Raw genomic sequence first — 25159 nt, 5'->3', positions numbered from 1 at the left:
AAACGTGTTATGGTCTTGATTTTGAAAGGATTTGTACATGGTAAAGACATAAGAAATGAACACCTGGAAATCTATTCTACTTGACCTAATGAAATCTCATTAGAGAATGGGCAATAAAGCGTGTGATTTGATGGATACAGCTCAAGCTCACTAGCAGTGGTGTGGTACTGCAATCAAAGCAGGTACCTTCCTTTATCTCAACGGCTTCCATGTATGTCACACTGTTTTTAAAAGGACTTCAATTACTTGTGGTATATGAGAATAGCATTGGTCAAAAACATGGCCCAGACATTTGTGGCTGCTCTTTTATTTGAACTAAAATAAAACTTTTGCATGTGCAGTCTTTAAGCCAATTGCCACAACATTATACAAATAATAATTCAAATGAAGTTACAAGTATTTTCCAAACACAAATCTACAAAATCATTACAGCAAAGGAATTCTCAGATGGCTTAATACAAAGCAGTTTCTGTTTTTGCCTGGGGTTGTAATTACGTTGTCTATGTACAGAATATATTATAAAAATGAAAGGAAAACATATCTTTTTTTGGCCCACGACTAGTTTGAAAAATGAAACTTATTGACATTTTTTAAGCCCATCCTAAAAATCATTTGATGTGTATCAACTGCTCTTTACTGTAGCATTTTAAGTGAATTTAAGTGAAATAATAATTTTAAGTGAAGTGTGTGTTGCTGGACAAGCGTGACAATACAACCAACACTAAAGCCAGGCTGTTGAGCCAATAGACAAGCATAAATCTACGATGGGCATATTTTCATCTGTCAGGTGAGAAAAAAATAATTTTCAAGGAATTGCATTTTTCCAGCCAGCTGTGGACCAACAAAAGACCTTGACACTACTCCTTTGCAACATGTCTTGATCATCTAAAACTCTAAAAACAACCAAAGTACCTTGCATATTAAAATGTTTCTAATACTATTACTGGTACTTCTTGTTTTGGGCCATTGTGTCTGTATAAGGTTATGATTCACAGGTATCTAACGATCCCTTTTTAGTTTGATAACAGTCAAGTCATTGTAGGCCACGTGAGGAGAAATCATAATATGAATAATAGAGTGCAAGTACCTGGAAAATCACATTTTATGAAAAACATGTTTTAAGTTAAGAGTTAATGAATAGTCTGTAGGGTTTATAACACACTGCAATACTTTTCCCCAATTTGTGCATTGTTGAAAATATTCCTGCTATAACCTTTTCAACATAATTGCTATTGCTTTGATGTCGCTGCTCATAAATCAGTTACTTTAGTTTTTTTTTTTTTTATTATTTTTTTTTTTTTTTTTACTGGTTTGGCATGGTGTCTTACCGTCAAAATGTCTTCTGAAATCACAACATTTAATTGGTTCCTGGCTTCTCTCACAAAATTCAGCATTTTGACGGATTCATCTGTCAGCCATGTTTGTCAGGACTCTACCTGCCCACTCTTGCCATAAAATGGCAATAAATAAATGCATGCGTTATGTTGGTGGGTTAATGTGGAATAACCAGTAATACAACCTTAAGCAAGAACTCTATATTCTAAGCAACACAACAGCATAAGTGTTGTGATTTCAGAAGACATTTTGATTGAAAGACCCAATGCATAACTGATGTAAAACTAAAATAAAAGTAATCAAAACTGATTTATGACCAGGGATATAAATATTAATATCAAAACAGTCCGTTATGTTGAAAAAAATATTGCAGGAATACATACAACAAAAGCAGAAATTGGGGAAAGTAATGCAGTGTGTTTTAAACCCTACAGCCTGTTGAGTAACTCTTTAAAGGTGTAATAACCAAGATTTTCAAAAAGGTCTCACCTCACAAACACAACACAATTCCAGGTAATGGTATTGCACTCGGATGGCAATGCTTCATATAAACTGTGGAAACAAGCACTTCCACCAAACTTCCATTGTCAACATGAAATATTAATACAAGAAAAAACCAACAGCAAAACAAGGGACGTGTGAGACATGGCAATGAATCACTGGTTATTGCACCTTTAACAGGTTCTATCCGATGAGGTTCAATAAAAATGACCTGTAACATTAACAGTACTTTAACACAAGAAGACGCGTACTTTCAAAGATAACTACAACTGACGAGACCTATACATCAAACGAGGGCGGTGCAACCGTCTCCAGTATCAGAGCTGTCACAGAGGGTATGACACATACGTGACTATCATAGACCTCGATTTGGCACCAAAAGACGGTAACTTACGAGATTTAACTTCAGGAAGACACGGCATAAGTTAACAGCAGGGATAAATTCTGTCTGGCACACAAGAAACTGTTAATAAAGAGGTCAGTTACATAGTTTTTCATTGTCCATTTGGAAAAGAATATGCCCACACCTTTTGTGGAGATAGAACTAAAATACTAATAAGCACACATTTCTGGCAACACAAACATGGGCAAAAAGAATTAGTGCATTTATCAAAACTTTTAAAAGCCTCTGTCTTTGCAGACGACATTGGGCTTTTATAGGCACATTTGTAGGTTTGTTCAATAACCCAAAACAACTTTTAAATAAAAAATACAAACCACACAGGAGTATAAATTAAAAAGAACTGCACATATTTTGTGCACATGAATTTAAACTACCACATTATGAAATGTACAAAAATTAAAAAAACAAAATAAAAATAATAAAAATAAACAATGTTATGACGCGAAAGTCTAGCAGACTAGAGTGTTCTTCCCCTGAGGTGATGGGTGGCTTCACTTTTCATCCCTCTTCAATGCGTCGGCCACATCTTTCAGTTTTTGTTCCTGCATTCTGGTTCTTGTTGAGGCTGCAAACACAAACACATACATCTTCGTAATGTGTATATTTAAAAGCCAAAATATATTTTCGTCACGAGTTCTGTGTCTCATGAAAGGTGTTGTATGGGAAGCACTGAAGACAGTAGCGCCCTCCATTCAGTCACAGCTCAGGCTAGTACAACAAGTGGCCACACTGTCCCTCGAGCAGTCCTCAAAACTCAGCTTTTTAGGCTGACTAAGTGCTTCAGTCTCTATGCACATCCAGTCGTTGGCCACAAAAGCACCAATTCTGTTAAATTGTGTGGTGGTTTTGGTGATGTAGACTGCTGTCCACTGAGGATAAAACTACCAACTCATTTAACTTGTGACAAACAGTCGTCAAACCCCAGCCCTGTGATAGAATTTCAGTTGTGTCCTGGCCTCAGCTGAGCCCTCAACATCCATAAAAGGAAAAGAAAAACAAGAAAAACACAAAAACATACTCATCTCAGCCAGCTTCTGCTGGAACTTAGATTCCCCAGTAGATTTGCTAAAAATTGGAAAATAAATTCATTAACAGAAGTTATTTATGTAATCCTGCAGACGCTGTGGTTACAGACCTATTAAAAGCACTTATCAAATAGTGTACAAGGTCCAACCTTTTCAATTAAAAGTATAGTGTTTATTATGTCATACCACAGCGTCTCCTTGGACACAACATAAAATTAGAAGTACTACATAGCTGCATTTTCACTGCCCAGAATCCCATGACTGTCTACTTTCACCTGGAGTCATTTCAACTCAAGCAGTATAAAAGCACCACATGGAGAAAATCTAGGTTACAAAAATGAAGACCTACACTGCAACCCTTTTGTCAATTGCATATGGTCTAAGAAATCAACCAGAAGTGGAGGAAGCACTTTCAGTTTCATTTGGTTCACTTGAGTTGGAATGACACTTCTGCAAACAGGTTCATTTTAGGTCTTGGGGAGAATGGTTAGTAAAACACTTTTCATACAGGCTGAACTAGCAGGCGAGATCGGTGGGTCACACTAACGTAACCCTTTCCAAGCACATATTTCTACTTTATAAACTAGAGACAAAGGCTATTTGTGAAATTATTGGCATTACAATCACAGTAACACTGGAGAATTAAAATGGAGCCGATTGTTCTGTGACCCTGAGTAATAAACAGATGCGCCCACAGAACTGCGTTTCATATTCCTTACCTGCTGTCTGCCTCGTCCTGCCCATCTGTGTCAAATCGTAGTCTTTTGAGAGGCTTGGGGGCACTGCTCATGTCAAGCCCTCTCTTCAGAGACCGCTCACTGCTGCTCACCATCTGGTTGATCTTATGGAACTTCTCTGAGGCCTAAAACAGCAGAAGCTTATATTGAATAGCCATTTCTTAACACAATTACACAGTTGAAATGTTTTTTATTTACCAAAACGTAATCATTTCTCTTGAATGCAAGTCATAAATGAATAAACCTTCACATCCTAAGCAGGTTCTGATGTTTTCTGAAGACTGAATCATTTAGAATAGTCTTCTGCAAGTTAATGAACAAACTTACCCCAAAAGATTCACCAATAGATACAAGGATTCTGCAGATAAAAACCAAAAAAGATGGTTACAAGAAGGAATAGAAGCTGCCATTAATGTGTAGCTTCTCTCACATGACAAGCTTTCATCAATAAATAAAACCACTGATACATCTTACTGCTCTGATATGCAGATTGACCTTGACATGACCTTAACAGTGAAGCTCTATCCACAACTAGAGGGTTTACATACCTTATCACTTTTCTTAAGTTAGTTCAATTCAGTTTTGAAAGCACCACAGTGTCACATGCATTTACTCAACATACACTAAATATATTCAAATGTGTGGTTAGTTATGTATGCCACACTTTTAATCCTTATATCATTTTAAATGCACATGGTGGATGTAGGTCATGGCGATGTATTCTTCTATAGATAGATCTAATTGGAGATTTACAGGAGTGGTGAGGGATGCATGTAACATTTTACATTTAATAAAGTGTATTTTCTGTCTCCTTTTCAACAAGATATGTACAAGCGTTACTACTTTTCTTAATTCTGTTTTGTGTTCCAAAACACAGCCCAGTATTGACACAAGGCAGAGGGATTAAAGATGAGCTGGAAATGCATTCCTAACCATGTCAAAGAGCAATGCATGTGGGAATCTTCCCAAGAGGAAAAAAAAGACATGGGAATGGAAAGAAAATTAACGACTTCTAAGAACTGAAAGCCATGGGACCCTGAAAAGAAGGCACTACGACTGTGTGGCGGAGAGTCCCACCCCTTTTTGTTTATTATTGTGATGATTTATGTATTATGAGACTGTGTAGCGCGTGTTATTTGTGTTTTATTGTTTTGAAAGGAGGTATAACTGCAGTGTTACAAAAATGATAAACAAAATTAAGCTTTTGTTTATACTGTGTGTGTGTGTGTATATGTATGCAATAAGGCCCGGCAAGGTGTCTATACATCAGATATACGGACAATTCAGGGCGTTGTGCGGCGCAAGACGAAGACAAGAAGTCTGTATATTCGATGTATACGGACACCCTGAAGGGCTTTATTGCATTTCTAAACAATCCAGTTAAAACAGTGGAATTGAATAAAAAAAAAAAAAAAAAAAAAAAAGCATAAATCATGTTTAGGGCAAAAAATTATTCGTTTTTTATTAAAATATCCTTACACCAATAAAGTAGTCCAACTTATAATTTTTAACTGCACACTAAGTTAAGCTGAGTAAATTAATTTAATTGGAACATGCAAAAGAAAGTACTTTTTATTTTTAATATTGTGGACATTGCCATTGAAAACATACACCAGGGGGCAGAGCTGAGACGGTAGAATTACTTTTCCTGTCACTGACAGTGCAGACACAATGTTTGAGCAGAACAGACAGGAGGAATAAAAATAAATTCAGCAACGTCTCTGATTTCACTAACTTTTCAAGGTCTGTGTCGGAGAGGGGTGGGTAATGTGCAGAAGTGTCTTTTTCTGTTGCATTTACAAACCACTAAAATACATTATGTGAAGTGACAAAGTCGGGGGGAGTGAGTGTAAACTATAAGACAGTGGTTTGTTTTTTTTGGTATTTTTTTCTCTTTTGCTATCTTTCAGTTCATTTAATTGTTCTTCATCTAAATTGGCATGTCTACTTACTACTTTTGGGAAATTTTGCTGGTAATTGGTCACTCAGTTTTATAGTTACTGCTGTACATCTGTAACTGTAAACAAGATGGTTACCGTTACTTTAAATTCTGTGAGGCAGCACAGTGATTTCTAATAATGTGATGAGGCTCCAACTATCCGTATCCAGCCAATATACAGACAGCTAGAATCTTGCTCAACCAATCACATTGCTTGTTTCATGTTCCATTGGCAGCCCTGGATTGATTTTATGTATTTATTTATTTAATATATAGTTGTAGTCAAAAGTTTACATACCCCAATAGAAATTTATAATTTCTAGAAATTTCACGAAAACAAATTTTAGGAAAAATCTCCTGTAGCAAAAGTTTTGCTTTTGTGGATGAGGAAAAAAAAAAAAAGTTACAAGAAATAGATGTCTACAATTATTTATTTCAGCAATTTTTTTTTTGCAAAACTCCAAAAATGCTAATTCAAAAGTACTCATACCCTTTGATGCTATGATAGTATTGTCTACAAGGTGATATAAATTTCAATATGATAATGCAAAACCTAAAGTCTAGAAAATGCTGGATTGTAGGTGAACATTCTTAGAGAGTATAAAAGGGTTCGGCATAGGATGATTGATGTCGTTACCAATAAGTCAATATGGGGAGAAAAGGTAAAGATCTATCTGAAGGCAGAAAATTATTTATTGTCATAAAGCTGGAGACGGACACAAGATTTCAAAGCATCTGAATATCCCAATTTCAACTACTGTTTCTATTCTCAAGTAGTACAAGACTCATGGTGCTGTCACAACGCTCCCTCGGTCTGGAAGAAAGAAGGTTCTTTCACCAAGAACAAGTAGAAGAATTGTGAGGAAGGTTAATAACAATCTGAGATTGACTGCCAAAGATATCGACTGCCAAAGATAAGTGAATTGGCTATTTCTTGTAACTTTTTTCCTTATCCACAAAAGCAAAACTTTTACTTCAAAACATTCCTCCTATAATTATTTGTTTGAGATTATATATAAGTTTGTATTTGTTTTGTGAAGATATACATGTGTTAGTTCCCTGGTTGGTGGATGAAAGTTCTGTTGTTTCTAAAATACCATTAACACAAAAATGTATAAAATGTGATGATTACACCAGTCTGGGCATTGTGTTGCATTCTCATCACACTGCAATGCTGCTCCAAATAAATTCTAGAAAAACACGTATTCTTTCAAGCACTTTTCAACTGAACCATTCCTTGAGAATCTTCTGCTCCAGCCCCTTCCCCATTCTCACCTTGTTCTAGGAGTCATCTTGGTGGGAGACATCATGGGCGAGATGTAGATGTTGTTGCTTCCTGGAACCTTCAGGGGAGAGTTGGGAAACTTGTACGGGCTGCAAGGAATGTGGGGGATCGGGGAGAGAGTTGGTGGCTGCGAGCAAAAAAAAAAGAAAAAAAGAGGACATTATTGGAATAAAAATATATTGCTGGCAGAGGAACAGGTTCATTCACTAGCTTCTTGTGCCTTGCACATCTAGAGGCCTGGGTTCGAATCCAGACAATCTGTCCAAGGCTCACAATGATAGTGGTAGTCAGAATTCTTCTAATTTCTTTAAATACAATGCACTCCTACAAAAGGTTAAAATCATCTTTTAAGACACAGTCAATTATTATTTACTTTTTTGTATTTGACGCATTGATGGTTTTGCAAACGTATATAAAGATGTATTCATGATTTCTCTCAAAAAACAGGTATTGTAAAAGGGAGCATGAACTGGACACTCTGTGGTGCTCAAACAGGGAAAATCCCCTTTCTCCCAGGGAATTCTCCCACGTAAAAATTGAGGAATGTATTTCCAGCTGAGTTTTTAAAAACAGAATCAAATTGATGGTTTACAAAAACATATTGCCACGATATGGACAAGGGGATAAAGCTAAAGGTAAAGTAGGTTCTGTAACACATAACTGTTTGGTCCTAATTATGGAAACATTCATGACTGTAGTCAGTGACATTGACCATTTGTGAGCACTATATTCAGAACTTGAATATGAAGGAAAAAATGTACATCTATAATTCTGCCTATAAAACTCACCCTGGTAGAGGCATACTGCAGGATATTCGTCTTCAGCTTTTGCATGAAAACCAGGTTATAGAAGACTATGATGGAGTCGTATTGTCCCTCTCGGATGAGAACTCGCTTAAATGTCTGGATGGAAACAGCAGATTTGTCAGTGGGTTCAAACCTTTGGTAATAAATTCAAACGCTGCAGCCTGGTAAAAAAATCACCTATTTACCAATTACCTCTTGGTTTGTATTTGGCAGGTTTTTGTAGGCAGTTACGATAGTCTTAAACCTCAGGTCGACGTTCTTCACCTTACAAATAGCGTACATGGCAGACATCATGATCTGAAAAAGAGGTACAGAATCAGTTAAACAATAGATTTCAGAACATCATTACAAATATATATATATATGTACAAAAATGTTAATGTTGTACCTATGTTCTATATATCACCACCACTATATCCCCATTGCAGGAGATTTCATCTCCAGTAGGAGATAATGATAATCCTACTTGAAGGACAAAGTCAGTATTAGTACATATTGTGATCTAATTCAGAGTGCAGTATTGTACCTGATCTAAATGCCTGTCCCTCATGAGTTCATACTCGTTCTGCAGTGTGTGCTGAAAGAGGGTCCAGATGATTGGTTCCAGTTCAGGCTGGCCCTTTAACAGTTGAGAACACAGCATGTTTAGCCGCATGTACGCCAGACGGTAAACTGAGGAGGAAAGGCACAGTCAGAATATACAGACAAGGTTGTCACCAAAACACAGAACGGGGGAATTACTGTAAATGAGTCCGTTCCCTGACCTTTCTTGTAGAACAGAGAGAGCGAGGTAGATTTCTGCGTTTTCGGAGGTGGTTGCTGCGATGGCGCCGAGGGGGCTGTCTGATTGTCGGCTGTCTGCGGCACACTGCCATTGATGGAGGAGGCTTTCTTCCAAGAAGACCTGACAGGAGACAGGTACCTGCACACCAGCAAAACAAAACGTCCAGCAAAAAGTTCAGTTTTCTGTATTTGCCGTTTGCAGTAGGCGCCCAAGTTTAACTAGTTGGAATTTGTTTTTTGGAATGAAATGTCATCATTGTGGAATACACAGGTATGACTGTGCTGACTACCCACTCTTTATCGACATGTAAAAAATTGTACACTACACATGAACCACAGAGGTGTGCCTAAAGTAAAATGAAAGTGTTTATGGTCTGGCAAACACACAGACACACACACACACACAGACATACACACACATTTTTTTTTTGTCCAGGAAAATCCACCCACCCCGTCATACACAAATCATAAGAAGTAAGACACTCTGTAATTAACATATGCCCATGACATCTAATCATCGTCAGTAATCATTTTCCAGTCACTGGTATTTATAAACAGAAGTTAGGGAATGACATTTGAGTGTAAACAGATCCTCCCAAGGCCTCAGGAGGGAGTCTCACACCCTCTTTAATTAATTCTCAACCTGGTCTAAGTGGGAGACGATCCTAGTTTAATTGCATGTGAAACAAAAACACCCTGCTTTAATTGGGTTAATTAAACAAACCAGGAACAGTGTGTTTTCATTTGATTAAAATTGGCAGGGTCAGGGTTCCCTCGTTATACTCTTGAAATGGTACGGCACAACATCAGTACATTATGTTAAAATTAGGCCTTAGGACTAGGAGATGTAGTTGCTGTACCCCACGTCTACCATGTCTTTATAAAGCATTTTGCGCACTATAACTGGTCAGAAAGCAGACCTGGTTATAAGTTCAATTCCCTAAAGGTTTTAGCTGCACACACGCTTCCTTTATCATTGAAACCTACCTGCCACTATTTCATTCTGTGAAACAAACACGTGCCAGCTGCTGCGTGCAGGAAAGTTAAGTTTTATAAATGGGAATTTCTTATTCCTTCCCCTAGAAAGGACATGTTTCTTAAACCAGCTCTTTTAGGAATTTAAACATCAAGGTATGGCAAGGCACGGTTAACGTGTAACACAGCTGATAAACACATATCACAACAACCTTCTTAAATGATATCATATGTTAAATGATTTCTAAAGCTGTATGAGACATAATACCCTTAATATAGCCTGTGATCATTAAAATCTGATTTTGACTTGTACAATGTGAATGTCATGGGTGTAAGCCAACAGAATCCCAGTTCTCAATTCTGTTACTGCATGCTGTCTGAATACAATACGTGCTTTTTTGTGTGAAAATTGCCTTTTATGTACTGTATCTGGTCTCTTCTGGTACATTCAACACGGGAGGATGGGGGTAAAGATACAATAAAAAAGCCTTTCCAAGGACCAAAACAGAGAGACTTCCTTGCTGACCTCCTGTGAATTGATTTTGAAAAACCTAAGTTTAGTTTACTGGCGTTTTTGTGTAAATTGGGCCACAACTAGATTAACTAATTCATGTTAGTCAAAGTTTTTTTCTAACAAAAGAGAAAAATTTGGATTAATTTACATTTATGAAAAAATGTAGCTTCTGCAGCTACCATCATCGTGCATTGTCCTATAAATATAACTGGATTACCAGTAAGTAATGTGGTTACAGCTCATTTGGGCACACAAGGTGTTTGGATTAAGACTAGTTTACTGTATTACTATAGTTCACTGCACTACTTCTGAAAGTGAACACTGTCTGAGCTGTCCTGCCTGCATTCCCCCTGAGACGTTCTTGTTCTGGAGATGTGTTTCATCTCAATGGACCTATCCCTGCAAATAAAAAAAAAAAAAAAAAAACTTGGTAACTTCCAACATGTAACCCTGGTTCTATGGAATGTGTGAACCTCTGGTTGAGAACCATTCTGCTTCCATTGTGCGAGAAAGGCAAATGGGAAGCAACCGGCTTAAAAGGTGTCCTCTTTTTTAACCTGGTTTGCCTGGTCTGATTTCATCTGTTGCACACAAACTGAGGATAATGCTTCAGCTCTTGTCAAGGACCCAAGGAAAACAAAATTGATCTTATTCAAAACGTGAAAAGGGAATGCGACTGGACTATGATAAATTCTGATAGTTTAATATCCAGAGTTATATACGTCATATAGCATAATAACAATGTATTATATAAATTTTGTATTACCGTAAAAATTGTTGTATAAGTCGATCTTCTAGGAATTTTTGTGGGGCCCTTAAAAGGGGAGAGTGACTAATAGACCAGTGTGACGTATGTGCCAGTGTGTGTAATATCAACCTACTGTACCAGTGCCACAATGGGATTAATACACCCAGCCACGGTTATGGCTCACACAAACTTAACTGTCAACTACCCGATTCTTTTTTCAGGACCTACATCATTCAGGTCATGTTGCTAGGCAGAAACAAAAAACCACTGTTCTAACTAACAGTTTTAATTAGTTACTCTCAATACCCTTAATCATTTTGAATGTTAAACACAAGCTTTCAGACTCTTGACTGACCTCCTCTCAACCCAGACGCGTTTACACAGAGGAAAAAAAAAAACAGTGGTTAAAGTTACCAATCTTTGGAATATGAAAACGTCACAGATATACTGCTTCACTGTTAACACAACAGCTGTCAATCTCTATGAATTTCCTTATTCCCACCCTCCCGAGCCACTGATTTGTCAACATTCAGACTGAACCCGCCCTGGGATCCGTAGAAAACAGAAAGCCGAGTAAACGTATCAAGTTTTGCATTGTTGTAACTGCAATGCAGGTGTCTGTCTTTGAGACTGGATAAAGTAAGATAGTCAGACAAAAAAACGAAAATGCTACACAACAGATTTGAAATTGCGTATTGTTGAATTTGCTGAATCGCAATATTGAAAATACAGTACATGTCTGGAGACGAAACAAAGACAAACTTAAATATGGCAAAAGATTAACAAGCTGACAGAGGAGGACAGTGTTTATGGCCCGATGCAGAAAACATTTTGTTAGAATGGAGTACTTTGAATGACTAATACATACTGTAACTTGTTTTACAGGTCAGTGCAACTCAGTGGTACACTTGTAAAGTATGTGTATGGTTCTGGTTGTGGTTTGCAAAACAAAAGGAATGTACCATTGTAAAGCTGGAAGTTTAAGCAATTGTACTGCCCCGTGTGCAACATTAAGATGTTTTGTTAACTGGTTAAGGTATTTTCACACTGAGCGCATCGCGTTAAAATCCAGCGTAAACTTCATTTTTTAGAAAATTACACATCCTCTGGAGGCATTCACACTGGACACGTCGCGTAAAACTGACTGCTTCAAAAATAGACCTTGTCCTATTTTTCTGTGTGTGTCAGGCGTAAATTTGTCTCTCTAACCAATCACACTCCAGCTCTCACCCCTCGTCGGCATGACAACAAACAGGTAGCCCCTACTGTATTTCCTTAACACAAAAAAAGAGATCGGCCCGAAAAAGATTGATTAAAACAGTAGATATTGCCGAAATGAAATGTTTCCTTGAAGATAATGGAAACAAATATAGCTACAGTAAAGAAAACAAGAAAACTCTTAAGGATTTTTAACAGCAACATAAAATGAGACGTGTTAAAAAAAAAAAAAAACCTCCATCTGAATCAAATGACTACATATATACATATAATGTGTATAACCTTTGTTTAAATTCTTACTACTTACTTGTGGAGAACAGCATGAAGAGAGCCCCGTGTTTCAAACACAAACTCTGTCTTTAAACTGAATAGTTGTATAAAGTTTAGTATTTTTATGATTACGAACCGTAGCCTACATATTAAAAATATGCAGCATCTTAATGGTTATGTTCTTGTTAAAGTGCTTTAGTGAACCACAAGTACTATACTGTTGCGTGTTTTACTTATTTTGCAAGTCTTGTGACTGAGATGTAGTTAAAAGCCGATGAAAGAACAAAAAAAGAGTGGGCAGGCAGTAATTAATATAAACCCATTGAAACATAGCCTGCAAAAGCAGTGTTTGGAGCAGCATTTGGAAATGGAAAGGTTGAGAAACGTAAACAGTCAGCAGAAGGATAATTATTATTATTATTATTAATAAGACAATATTTTTTCTCTTTCTTATTCGCGCGGTGTTCTTTTATTTATTTGTTTTAACTATGGCTGTTTAGGTTGTTATTTTACGGGACAGTGCTCCATCACACACATGAACGAGTAGTAATTAATACCTATATTATTTAATAATAATTCATATCTTGTGCATCACAGGTTTGCCGTTTCTTGTGTTCTAATTATTTGAATGCCTTTGGTGTGAAATCCACTAGACGCTTTGACGCGACGCTCTCATTGTTTAAAAGACCTTTATAGTTTTTTTTTTGCTTTAATTGACGTAAGCAGCACTGTTTAATATTTTTCTTTACAATCTGAATTAATACAACGAATCTGTAAAAGCCAATGCAGCGGGAACTATTGTCCAAGCATGGTTTTGGAAAGAAATGTTCAGTAAAGCAAAGATGATATGTTCTTGAAGTGTTTGGGTACTTGATCAGCTAAAACAAAATAGGTTAATGCAGATGTGATGGGATGTATAACTTGATTTTACACGCTGTTAATTATTACCAAATCCATTCAAGTCCCATTTGTCAGTGTTTTTCACTGTTAATACTGGAATGTACAGTACTGTAATAGTATTATATCTATATTTTGATGCAGTTTTATATTGCAGTTAAATTTACAATTATTTAGACATTTTGAAAAACTGAATAGTTTCTAGCAGTTCAACTAAAAACACTAAAATTATTCGTGGAATAAAACGTTGCAAACATGGGTTATTTAGCAACTAAACCTGTGTATTTTTCTTTATTTAAATCGGTTCTGAGCACATAGGAAAAAAAAAATTCTAATTGTGAAAAAGTATTTTAAAAACAGACCAAAGGTGTTTTCCTAAAATTCTCAAAAAGGGTGGAGGGACTTTTACACCAGTGCAACCTATACAACGATTTTTACGGTAAATTAATCCAAGCCAAGGGTAAATGTTACTTTGAAATTTATTATTATAATCTATCTATCTATCTATCTATACTATCTATCTATCTATCTATCTATCTATATATCTATATATATATATATATATATATATATATTATATATATATATATATATATACATACACACACTGCAGTTTTGAAAATGAAAACAATGTTGAAGGCATATGAGAGAAAAGGTTTTTAAAAAATATACACTCAAAGTTTAAAAGGATTAAAAATATTTTATTTTCAGGATGTTTTGGGTAAAAGCCCTTCAGCTGTTTGTGTATCCTGTTTGTTGTGTATCCTGTCTGATTAAACAGCTGAAGAAGGGCTTTTGCCTGAAACGTCCTGAAAAGAAACAATTTTTTAATGTTTTAATCTTTTTGTGTACATTTTTAAAAACTTATTTATACACAAAAATGAGTAATAAAACAAGGTTTGGTTGGTTGAAATGCATGTCTTGTAACAAACACCAGTCATATTTCAAATAAATGTTTGTTTTTTTCTTCTAATTTTCATTAACAATTTCATTTAGTAACCCATTGTTTCAACAATGTCTGACATTAAAAGTTGACAAACTAACTGACATTACATAATGTACAGTTAAGTACGGTAATGCTGACAGGCTGTAGTGCTGTGGAAAAATGAGTAATGAAATATTACACAGTGCCTCCTAGCAATCTGACTCTTGCATCACTAAACTGTAACAAACACTGAACAGTGACTTAGTGATTGATCCTTATACTGTACACAAAACAATGTCAACATGCCCTCGCTAAGAATTAACCGGATCTGTGAATTATCAAATCATAAAACAAGACAGCACTGTATAATTTGGAAAAGTGATACAATCATGTTACACTAAAAAAAAAAAACTTCTTGGATCTGCCATCTGGACAAAAGGGGTAACAAAAATAAAAACAAAACCATGTTGAATTCTGAGACACGAGCATAACCGGGATTGATGTCAACAGTAGCTGTGGTATTAAATAGCTGGACACACACTGTAAAACAAGTAATAAAAAGGTCACAGACAACAGAAACCCTCGGAAGGTTTCTTTGGAGCTGTCCTGGGGCACTCACAGGTCTGCCGCTGTGTGGTTGTGTTGCAGGGGCAGGTTCAGTGTGCTGGGGGGCTCGGCATGGTCCACATGGCCTTCCTGTTCTTTCGACTGTTTTAGTAGCTCAAACAGAGCAGAGTCCTAGGGAGACAAAGAAAAAACTTGGACCACTGAAATATATATAAATATATTACACACACACTACGGATTTATTGGCCAAAGTAAAATGTCACAGATAATTCAGTTCCTCAAATACCTCACACTGTGAAAGTTGAAACAGAAATAAAAAAAGTCTGCAAAGCTACACGTTAAGTTTTGAATTGAATTGGTAGCTTTATAAGCATCTTACATTGATTTTTTTATTTTATTTCAATAAATGTGAAGAGTACTTATCCAATGAAAATTTGTTGGTTTAAAGAGTTGAAATCTACTAAACATGTGCAGCCTTATAAAAGCATCACTGCTCAAAACTGCAATAAAAAAAAAATACTCCCAAAAAACCTACTACAAAACTGTAGTTGCCTTTCCCGGTCACTAGGTGGTGCTATGGAACAAAAACATTTCCCTGCAGAACTTGAACCAACTGTGCCTTTACAGAAATGACAAAAGTAGCAACACATTGTAGGTCACTTTGAACAGAAATAAAACAACCAAAGCGGTTTGCGCTGTGAAAAACAAAAAAAAAAAAGCAGAAGAGCATATTATGTGGTAGAGAAATACATACATTTTTGTGACTGATGCTAAATAAATTAAGTAGATTACATATGCATTAGAGACAGCTTATAGTTACAGAAGATGCAGAAAGTTAACTTATTTGGCATGTTATGTGTAATGGATGTATTAGAAGAAAAGGAGGAGTCAGCTACAGGAATACACAGTCCAGGAATGGTCCAAACAATGTAAAATGTGCCCAGCAAGCCTGTCAAGATTGTTATTTGTTTAATTTAGCAGATGCCTTTATCCAAGGTGACTTAGTGACTATGGGTGTGTGAACTATGCATCAGGTGCAGAGTCACTTACAACAATGTCTCACCCAAAAGACGGAGCACAAGGAGGTTAAGTGACTTGCTCAGGGTCACACAGTGGCTGAGCCGGGATTTGAAGCCCTTTAACCACTGGACCACACCGCCTCCTTAAAGAGAACCCTAATCGATTCAGGGCTTTCTTTTTGAGCTAACAAACACAGGTAGCCAGTGCTACATGACAAATGTTATGGTGTTTCTTGGCGGTTGTTATTTTTTAAATGTTGGCTGCGTCAAAGGGACACTATCAAACTCATTTCTTGTGACCCAGGACCGAACTGACCCCAGTGTTTTAAACCAATTACACTGGCTTTTTTTTTTTTTTTTTTTTTTTTTGACAAATTCCCTTATGCTGTCCCCCTGCTAGCATTCCTATCGATAAAAACTGGAATGTCTCGCCTATACATTCCACAGCATGACAACAGTTGGCATACAGCTTCCTAAAGGGACATGGAAAACCACTTGGCATCACATAAAAACATTGATTTGTTGAGCAAGCAGTAAGGTTTTATCCTGTTTGTGTTGTGATAACTGCAAAGGTCAGAAAAAATAAAAACCACAATTGCATCACTTGTCAGAACCTCACCTTTCTTTTGGAGGGGGAGTAAAAATGAAATGATCTCAAATGTTATGTCAGCCTTTTCTCCGAATGCAAATTAAGGAAGTCACAATACAAAGCTGTGTAATTAAAAAGAGAAAAAGAAGACCAAGCAAGACTTGCTCGAGTTCCTCCAAAACCTCCACTTACCCCCCTGTGCTGGTGACTTCAGACAAGTTCTGTTTATGCATACAAGGCTGTGAGCCCTGAAACTGAACCCCTGTGTTCTCCACTGCAGCTCCAGCTGCTCTATTTTCAGAACTGTGTGGTAAACTAAACTATTTTAGAAACACAAAAAGAAACTATTTTAATTTGGTGTTTCTAAATTTAGCACTACTGAGAGTAAGCTATGGACGGTTAACTGTTTTAGAGGCACTGTTGTGCTAAAAATCTCAAATTCTAAAATAAAAGTAAGAACTGCTTCATAAAACATGCTCTCGCTCACTCTTGGCTTTTCATGTAAGTACACAACCCAAAACTACTTTTTTCTTTTGAGTAGAACTAACCGCAAGCTGCTGATTCGATACCTGGGAAAACCTGCTGGGTGACTGTAAGGTTATGTTTCGGCTGAAGGTTTGGAGTAAAACTGTAATTTAAAAAGATAGAATTGGGTTTCAGCTGTAGAAGCTCCTAGAGCATTAGGCTCGAATCAGAATGCAGAACCTAGCCACCACTGTTTCATTCTGTTTACTGAGGGAAGAAGCCTGGCCAGTCCTTGCATTGTATAATTCTAACAATTAAAACAAATTATTAAAGCTGTTGCTTACTTATATGTTTCCAAAACACAAGACAAGGCCTTAGTGTGAATAAAGACTGCACCTCCTCAGAGGGTAGTCCTTCCAGGGTATGGATGAGGCAATCTCACACTGTGATCCCTGCTCTGTGTAAGGAATAAAATAAACATTTCATATTGTATTCTGTGTATAGATATGCTTTTTGGAAGCAGTCCAATGTTAGGCTGGTATTAGGGTGAGTGAGTTTCCAATTAAAAGGGACTTATCCACAGTTAGCACGTTAAAATAGTCTCCATTGTATAGGTTCATTCGATGTGAAGAGTGCTGTATCAGCTAATGTGCAACAGATGTAAACCACAACCATATGTTTTAGACTATATAACCAAATGAAATTCAACTATAAAGCTTAGGATGGGACTACACTTACCTGAATTGCCCAGGTGAAATGAACTACCTCCGGACCTGTTCTGAAAAGGTGTTCCCAGATGAAGGCAATGGCCAATTACTATTTTGACTGCAAATTAGGTGACTACCATTATTCGACTAGAAGAATGGGTTGCAATAATTGTGATGTTTATCTTGAATAACCGATTCATGTAAACAAATGTGATCATGTATGGACTGTTATCTGTGAAGAATAGTCACAAACAGTGTAATTCAAAAAATTATAAAAAAGTAGAATGGTCTGATCCATTATAAATTTATAAGTTTCCACACCCTCCATTTGTGTTAGTACTTCCTTTACCGGCCTATTTTGCAATCCTGCCAAAAACCAAACAACGACATTTCTTAATATCGTATTGCATGAGTTTCATCATGACCGATGTCGTACGCATAGTTCATATTCCCAAGGCCCAATCTGTCACATGATGAACGGACTACTGCAGACATTTCAAACTATATTGCATAATCAATGTCTTTTTGAAAAACAACTATTTAATAGGAGGGCAGCTTCTCACAAGCTAGTCATGATTGCATCACTAATATGATTCAGGGAAGTTTGAGCCACTCCTGGTTTTACTAAGTTTAATAAGACACACCTGAGCTTGTTACCTGTGGCTAATCAGGCTCATTTTAAAACCTGAAATGGGGGGAAATGCTGTGCAATAGGAATTTTCATCCTGCAATATATACTTTAACATGGAAAACAAACTCTATGTCTCCCTATGTTTCACTTTATAACAGTAATTTCAAATAACTTCACAGACCTAGTAAAAAGCAGCTACATTGTATGCTATGTTGGTCCACATCACAAGACTAGCACACAATTCAGCATGCATCAAAATCTGTGTACAAGCCTTTCAATCAAGCATGGAAAACAGCCACGTTGCCGATTCCAATAATCTCGTATCTTGGTTACGTGATAAGACGTCCTAAGCATAATTAAACCTGATCTGCGTGTTTTTGGTGTGAAGGAAGTCTGTACAGAATTTTCCAAGTGTATTTCAGTTTGGTTTAACATTGTAGAAGTTACAAAACAACTAAATATGAAAAATAACAAAATAAAATATTCCTTCAAAAATACTGTTAAAATAATAATTGAGACCCACACAGCTTGGAATATTTCTGATGTTAACCAAGAAGTTCAACCTAAACATTTTAGTATACAAAAAAAAAAAAAAAAAAAAACAAAAATATATATATATATATATATATATAGTTAGTGTCTCAAGCTAACCATTTGTGAACTAGGTAGTCTCTCCATGTAAAAACTAGTTGAAAACATACACAATAAGGCTAACTTCAATTGAGTTTATTAGTATAATCACATTTAAGGTTGTTATCGTATTATAAATTCAGGTTTGATCCGCTTAGTTTCCATATTTCCTATCCTGAGCGTGCCATAAATGCAAGTCTTGCGTGGCAGTATTTGTCAGTTTCCTATCAGATATGTAAAGAGATGGTTTCACATCTTCTTTGAGATACTCTGTTCTTGTTTCTATATGCTTATTCCAGGTCCCTCAATGCTTCCAACGCAACTTGAGTCTCCAGCTGCAAACATGTGACCAACAGCAGAGGAAATGATTAACTGCTGCTTCTCGGTACCTAATCTAAAGAGTTTTACTTGAAATGTCTGCATCACACACACAGAGCTTAAACCACAAAAAAGCGGGTTCTGAATAGGAAATCTTCCACTATTCACAAACAGGTATAAGATACTTAATACAATGTTAACCATTTACTATCCTTGAAGAATGCCTGGGAGGGACATTACAATCTAATTGTGCTTATTTTCACCAGTACTTCACCAAACCTTTTTTCTTCCAGTTGTCCTCGCTTCCTAGAGAAACCAATAAAATGTTTTAACAATGGTATAGAGGGGACTCATTTATAGCTTCATAGCTCCAATCTGCTATCCTTACCATTCAGTCATTCGCTCTTCCCTCTGCAGCTACTACCATAAAACAAAGACTCATCCAGTAAAGGCACTTCGCGTGGAGTGCAGGATACGCCCCATAGCCTGGAGATCACAGGTTCGAGTCCAAGCTATTCCACTGCCGAACGTGGGCAGGAGTTCCCAGGGAGCGACGCATAGGTGGGGAGGGCTTAGGTCGGCCAGGATGTCCTCAGTTCACCGCACACCAGCATTGCGTCTTGTTAATACTGTACCACCTAACCTTCACCTGATTCGCTGGTAGGATGGGACCAGCAAATCAGATGCTAGTTAACACTGAGCAGGAAAAGAAGAGCATATCCACTGCTTGTCTTGCAGAAATACTGTAAATAGCAAGGCAAGGCGTTCGGTACAGTTTCATTGATAAACTTAAATAATCTTAATTATGCACGCTACAAAAATGTAATCCTTCATCACGTATACAGTGAGGAATGGAAGCGATTGAAAAAAATCGATTTTCAATTGAATCGTAGCAGCCCTACTACTTAGCATTGTAAACCCTAAAAATAGATCTCAAAACTTGTCTTAGAGGGGCGGGGGGGACAATAAAACAACCACAAATATAAGGGCTGTCAATTAAATCGCAGTTAACGTCCGAGATTAATGCATTCATTTCTTTGGAGATACATTTTTTTTAGCAGGAATTAATGACACTTCTGTTTTGACCCTCTTAGCATACCGTAATTCATTCCCTGCGGCACCATTTTAATAATACACTCAAGCGCCTGCAATGCAATGACTGCAGCTGGCCTGGACAGCTAAATAGTTTTGTCATGCGATCTTCTAGAGCAAGTGAAGTGCAAAGAGTATACTTTACTTCTACTTGACGCTCATTTGTGTTACAATAAAATTATTTACTTTGTTTTTGAAGTAAATCAACTTAGGACTGTGTGATCCAGTATATTCTACAGTTTAACTGTTTGGAAAAACGAATTTCAAGGGACCAGCAATTTTTTCAGTAATTCGTCTAAACCAAACGCCTACTGTCAGTTTTTACTGAAGTACCAGTAACATTGAAATCAAATTTCAGAACACTGAAAAGTATTATACATTTAAAAGTATTGTGCATTTGATTGAAAATATAGTTGGAAGTGAACTTTTAAAAAACTATACTTTGCAAACCACCCTTGCAATCTGCAAGTCCCATTACGATCAATAGCATTTTTAAATCACTAAAATTACATACATTTTGTGTAAAAACACAACAAATCTATAGCAGTACAGTAAGTACTTATCTGGATAGGCTCTCCTGTCAGGTCAGTTCTTGAAAGGAAAAATGGCACTCAGGAGCAGGCTATGACTGCGTCACAGGCTTTGCCAGCAGCTTTGATATATTCTATTCAGGTTTTGGGTCTTTAGGCAGTAAATACCCATTCAGTAATGGTTACATTTCGTACTTGAAAGAAATGTTTAGTGTAAAGTAACATATTTGATGTTTTGCTTTGTCACAATAGGCAAGATACAGCAGTCTACTTTGGACAAACGATTGGGAATTACTTCTTTAACAATAAAGCCTAATCCTGGGACTCCTAACGGAGACGCGTGTTTGCAGTAAAGCCTCTTATCTGAGATTGAATGGCTGTGCGAGTCTGTGCCAGCAGACCACAATCCACAGTCCACAATCTTCACACAAAGGGTGGCAGTTCTGGGTGTAACGACATGCGCAGGTCATAATATGACATGTGGTATGATGGAAGTACCATAGCATACATTTGTAGAACTGTCTATAATGACATTCTTATTTCTTCCCCACTAGTACTAAATCCTAGGGTGGCCTATATCCGCAATTTATGCGCATATCAGAATACATACTTTGTATAAAGAATGATAAGTTGAGCTATTTAATTATCGATAAGCTATTTTGTTAAATCAAATTATATACTCATACCAGCTATTAAATCTGGGTTTGTTATTCAGCAATGCACTTGTGTGAATAACTACATGACTTAATGAACATCCTGGACTCTATTTAGAGCACTTCAGATTCAATATACATAAGGGGGATGCAACAATTATTGATGTTCATGTATTATAAATTCAACAGGGAACCATCTGTTACTTGATAATGCATTTGCACCAGTTGTTTTATACGCATTAAAGATAAAAACTGGGTTTAGCGACTCTCAGGTTTAATAAACAATAATAATATAATTTAAGGTAGGCCTACAAGTAATGCATATGTGTTTAATGCAGTTATTACATTATTAAAAGTTGTGATAATTTTAAGTGTGCTGAAAGTAGGCCAGATACAAACCTCTTGGTGTATTTTAACATGTTTTGTTGTATTAACAATATACAAGTTTGAGATTAAACAAAAAATCATTTTTGCAAATGATACTTATTCCGTACCCAAAACATTTTTGAAAATAACTAGTAAAATTTTTGTAAAAACTTCAAACATGACAATAATGTTTAATAATAATTGTTACCATCTAGAGTATCTTTCTGTTTTTTTTTTTTTTTTTTTTTTTTTTTTTGTTTTTTTTTTTAAATTTAGTCATCTCTAATTTTTTTACCCCGGTTTTCTCCCCAATATAGTATGCCCAATTATTATCTGTATCCTCAGCCCACCACTTGCAACCCCCCGCCACACGTGCTCCTGCCAATCTGTCATTTTTCACACTGCAGATCCACAGCGAGGCCACCAGACCTATAGTGCCGGAGGACAACACAGATCTGAATGGCTCCACTGCAGACCCACAGGCGCCCTATCAGCCACAGGGGTCACTGGTGCAACAGTGAACCGTGGATTCCCCTGCCGACCTAAGCCCTCCCTACCCGGGCAGCACTCGGCCAATTGTGCGCCACCCCCTGGGAACTCCCGGTCACGGTCGGCTGTGACATAGCCTGGACTCGGACCTGCGATCCCCAGGCTATAGGGCATATCCGCATGGAGCGCCTTTGCTGGATGCAATTTTTAGATACAAATTTGTACTTCTGCTTTTCATTTTCCAACGCTTTGCATACTGTATCCTTGTTAGCCAGTGCATATAAAAAGACCATAAGAATACTTTTGGTTTATACTTGAGGGTGTACAATACAATGTAATTTTGTTATAAAACAAAACTATTACTTAGTTCCCACTGACACACAACCTTTTCACAAAGTTGCTGGAATGTTTCCTCCACGCTTTCAAAATGCAGTGCAGCAGGAGTTCTGCATCCACTAACTCATTTACAAGTCAATTAACACAATAGCAAACAGATCTATTCTTTAGCAGCAGAATTGATTGGTTTTTCTTTCCAGGTCCCTCCATAATATTAAACACTGATTTTCAGTTGTAACACACCAACAAATCAAGGTAACATAGACAATGCTGTCCTTATTTGACATAAGATTAACATGTGGTCAACAGGCTTAAGTAGTCTTAAAAACACAATGATTTCAGAAAGAATGAAGTATGAAAGCAAGGCTAAGACAAACTGAAATAATCACCTTTTACAATTTGGTGCCATTACCCCCAATTTTCTACTTTTCTTTAACATCTTAAACAGAAATAGGCACTTTTGCCACATTTCATAGAGAAAAACAGACCGCTTAGCCATGTCCCCTTGGCTAGCAAGTGCAACCGTTTTTCCTCCAATCCGCGGTTGCCAGATCGCTTCCCTTCTGGGTCGACAACTTGGTGTACCATAGCTCCGCCCCCTTTCTAGATGGCCGACTTCCACCTAACTCTTGGAATGAATCCTCTGTCCATCCAGTCGGGGGCACTCTGTTCCCTTTACACAGCACCCTCTGTCACATGCACTCATACATTAAATTAATAAAATGCATTTTATTTTGTGCTGTAAACTCAGAAAGGACAAGGGTCAGTAGCCAATAATTAAATATTCACCACGGAAGTGCTTTCACTGTTAATGGAACTACCAGAAGGTACATTTGCAGAAATGAACTTGTCTTTTGCCACATATTTCCTCCAGACATCTGTACTGAATCCTACATAGGCCCTCTTGTGACATTTTGTCATCTTTAAACAATCGCCTTTTAATATGAATCTCATAATACTAAACATACTGAAGAATGTAAGCATTAAAATGTGGACTAAATTTTTATGAACGTTTAAATGCTTTGCAATGTCAGCGTTTAAACGCTTAAACCGTATCTACACCCACAGACCCACACCCACACCCCCACACCAAAACCCACACCCCACACCCACACCCACACCAAAACCCACTCTTTATATTACATGCTGATAATGACAGCCCTGGTTAGTATTTACTAAGCAAATAAACCCTAAGTAAGCAAATAACGTTTTAACATCGCAAAAAAATAAAAAGCACCTACATATCAAACTATATATTGAAATCTTTATATTTAATGTTGTAATTATAGCTGCTAGTGATAGTGTGTTTCTTAAAGGTTCACTTAAAAAAAAAAAAAAAAAAAAAAACAGGAACCTTTTACTTTTTTTTTTTTTTTTTTTTTTTTTAAAGAAGTAACTTTGCCCAAAATTATATGATTTAAATAAAAAAAAGAAATGTAAAAAAGGAGACGAGCATCACCCGATGTACAGCGCTAATGCAAAATGGATACAGGAAAGCAAGAGAGTTTTTGCTTACAATTGAAAAAAAAGTTGGAAATGCTTTCATTTCTGGAAAAGGTAATTACCAGAGATAAAGTAGCACAATATTTTGGAATTTTAAAGAGCACTGTGACTGATATTAAAAAGTCTGCCTCAGAGATTTAAAAGTTTGCAGTCTTTGATAGTAGGGGTGGGATTTTTGAGATATATTTATGCTCGAGATGATGATTTTGCCCATTTTAAATGGCAAACTAACACACAATCAAGTAATATATTAAGTAATTAATATACTGTTTGCCTTCTTGTGCAGTTAATTGTATATGGTCAAGTATTACTAAATAACGTAAAGTATTCAAATTCACGTATCCACACAACTTTACATTAAAATTGTAAAAAGAGATGCCTGGCCTACCTGTTTGAACTGTGTCTCAGAGGTCCTTTACTTTATTGAAGTAATTCCAACACACAAATAAAAACTGTACTAAACATAAAACAGACATTCAGTCCAAAAGCTTTCAGAACAATTTCAAGTGAAAAAAGCCTTCCTCCTTTGGGAAGATTGGGGAATGGGGTCCACGAGTCTGTGGCAATTGCAACTTTTTCTCACTTTTAAAGTTTTGTATGAACAGCCTCAGTACGATTTTTTTTAAAGTTTTTCCTGCCTCACTGTTATAGTTTTATGGGTCGGTACAGTAGTGGGATACTCTTACATTGATTTCAAAACTGCTGCATTCACGATTCACACACACTGTCCTCACAGGGCAGTGGTTTTCAAACTGTGGGGCGCGATGAGGTTATCAAGGTGGTGCTAATACCCGACTGTAAAATACTTTTTTCTGACGATTGTAAAAGCTCCGCGTTAAGTGGCAGACTCTGTGGGCCCACCTCCAGGATGATTGACTGATCAACTACCCAAACAGGGATCAT

The 25159-nt window shown here is 36.8% G+C and overlaps 1 protein-coding gene across 1 annotated transcript; it reads right to left on the bottom strand.

Moving 5' to 3' along the window:
* Positions 1-27: 27 nt before the first annotated feature.
* Positions 28-25159, bottom strand: LOC121321153 (retinoblastoma-associated protein-like). The gene is made up of 11 exons (XM_041260053.1): positions 25118-25159; positions 14981-15099; positions 8796-8953; positions 8558-8703; positions 8224-8328; positions 8014-8127; positions 7216-7352; positions 4329-4359; positions 3984-4126; positions 3258-3304; positions 28-2804 (listed from the first exon to the last, which is right to left on the bottom strand). The coding sequence occupies exons 1-11, from the start codon at positions 25157-25159 to the stop codon at positions 2731-2733; spliced, it is 1116 nt and encodes a 371-aa protein (XP_041115987.1). The 3' UTR covers positions 28-2730.

This window comes from Polyodon spathula, chromosome 9 (assembly GCF_017654505.1).
Source record: "Polyodon spathula isolate WHYD16114869_AA chromosome 9, ASM1765450v1, whole genome shotgun sequence".
Taxonomy (NCBI): Eukaryota; Metazoa; Chordata; class Actinopteri; order Acipenseriformes; family Polyodontidae; genus Polyodon; species Polyodon spathula.
Note: the sequence above shows the minus strand (reverse complement) of the source record. Positions and strands in the feature narration are given on the sequence as shown.

Bases quoted from the DNA above. Each gene is read 5' to 3' on its own strand.
- LOC121321153 (XM_041260053.1), bottom strand. From the start codon at position 25,159: ATGATCCCTGTTTGGGTAGTTGATCAGTCAATCATCCTGGAG. The intron at 7,353-8,013 runs GTGAGTTTTATA...TTTTGCTCGCAG, and splicing joins TGCAGTATGCCTCTACCAGG to CCACCAACTCTCTCCCCGAT. The intron at 4,127-4,328 runs GTAAGTTTGTTC...CTGCTGTTTTAG, and splicing joins CTATTGGTGAATCTTTTGGG to GCCTCAGAGAAGTTCCATAA.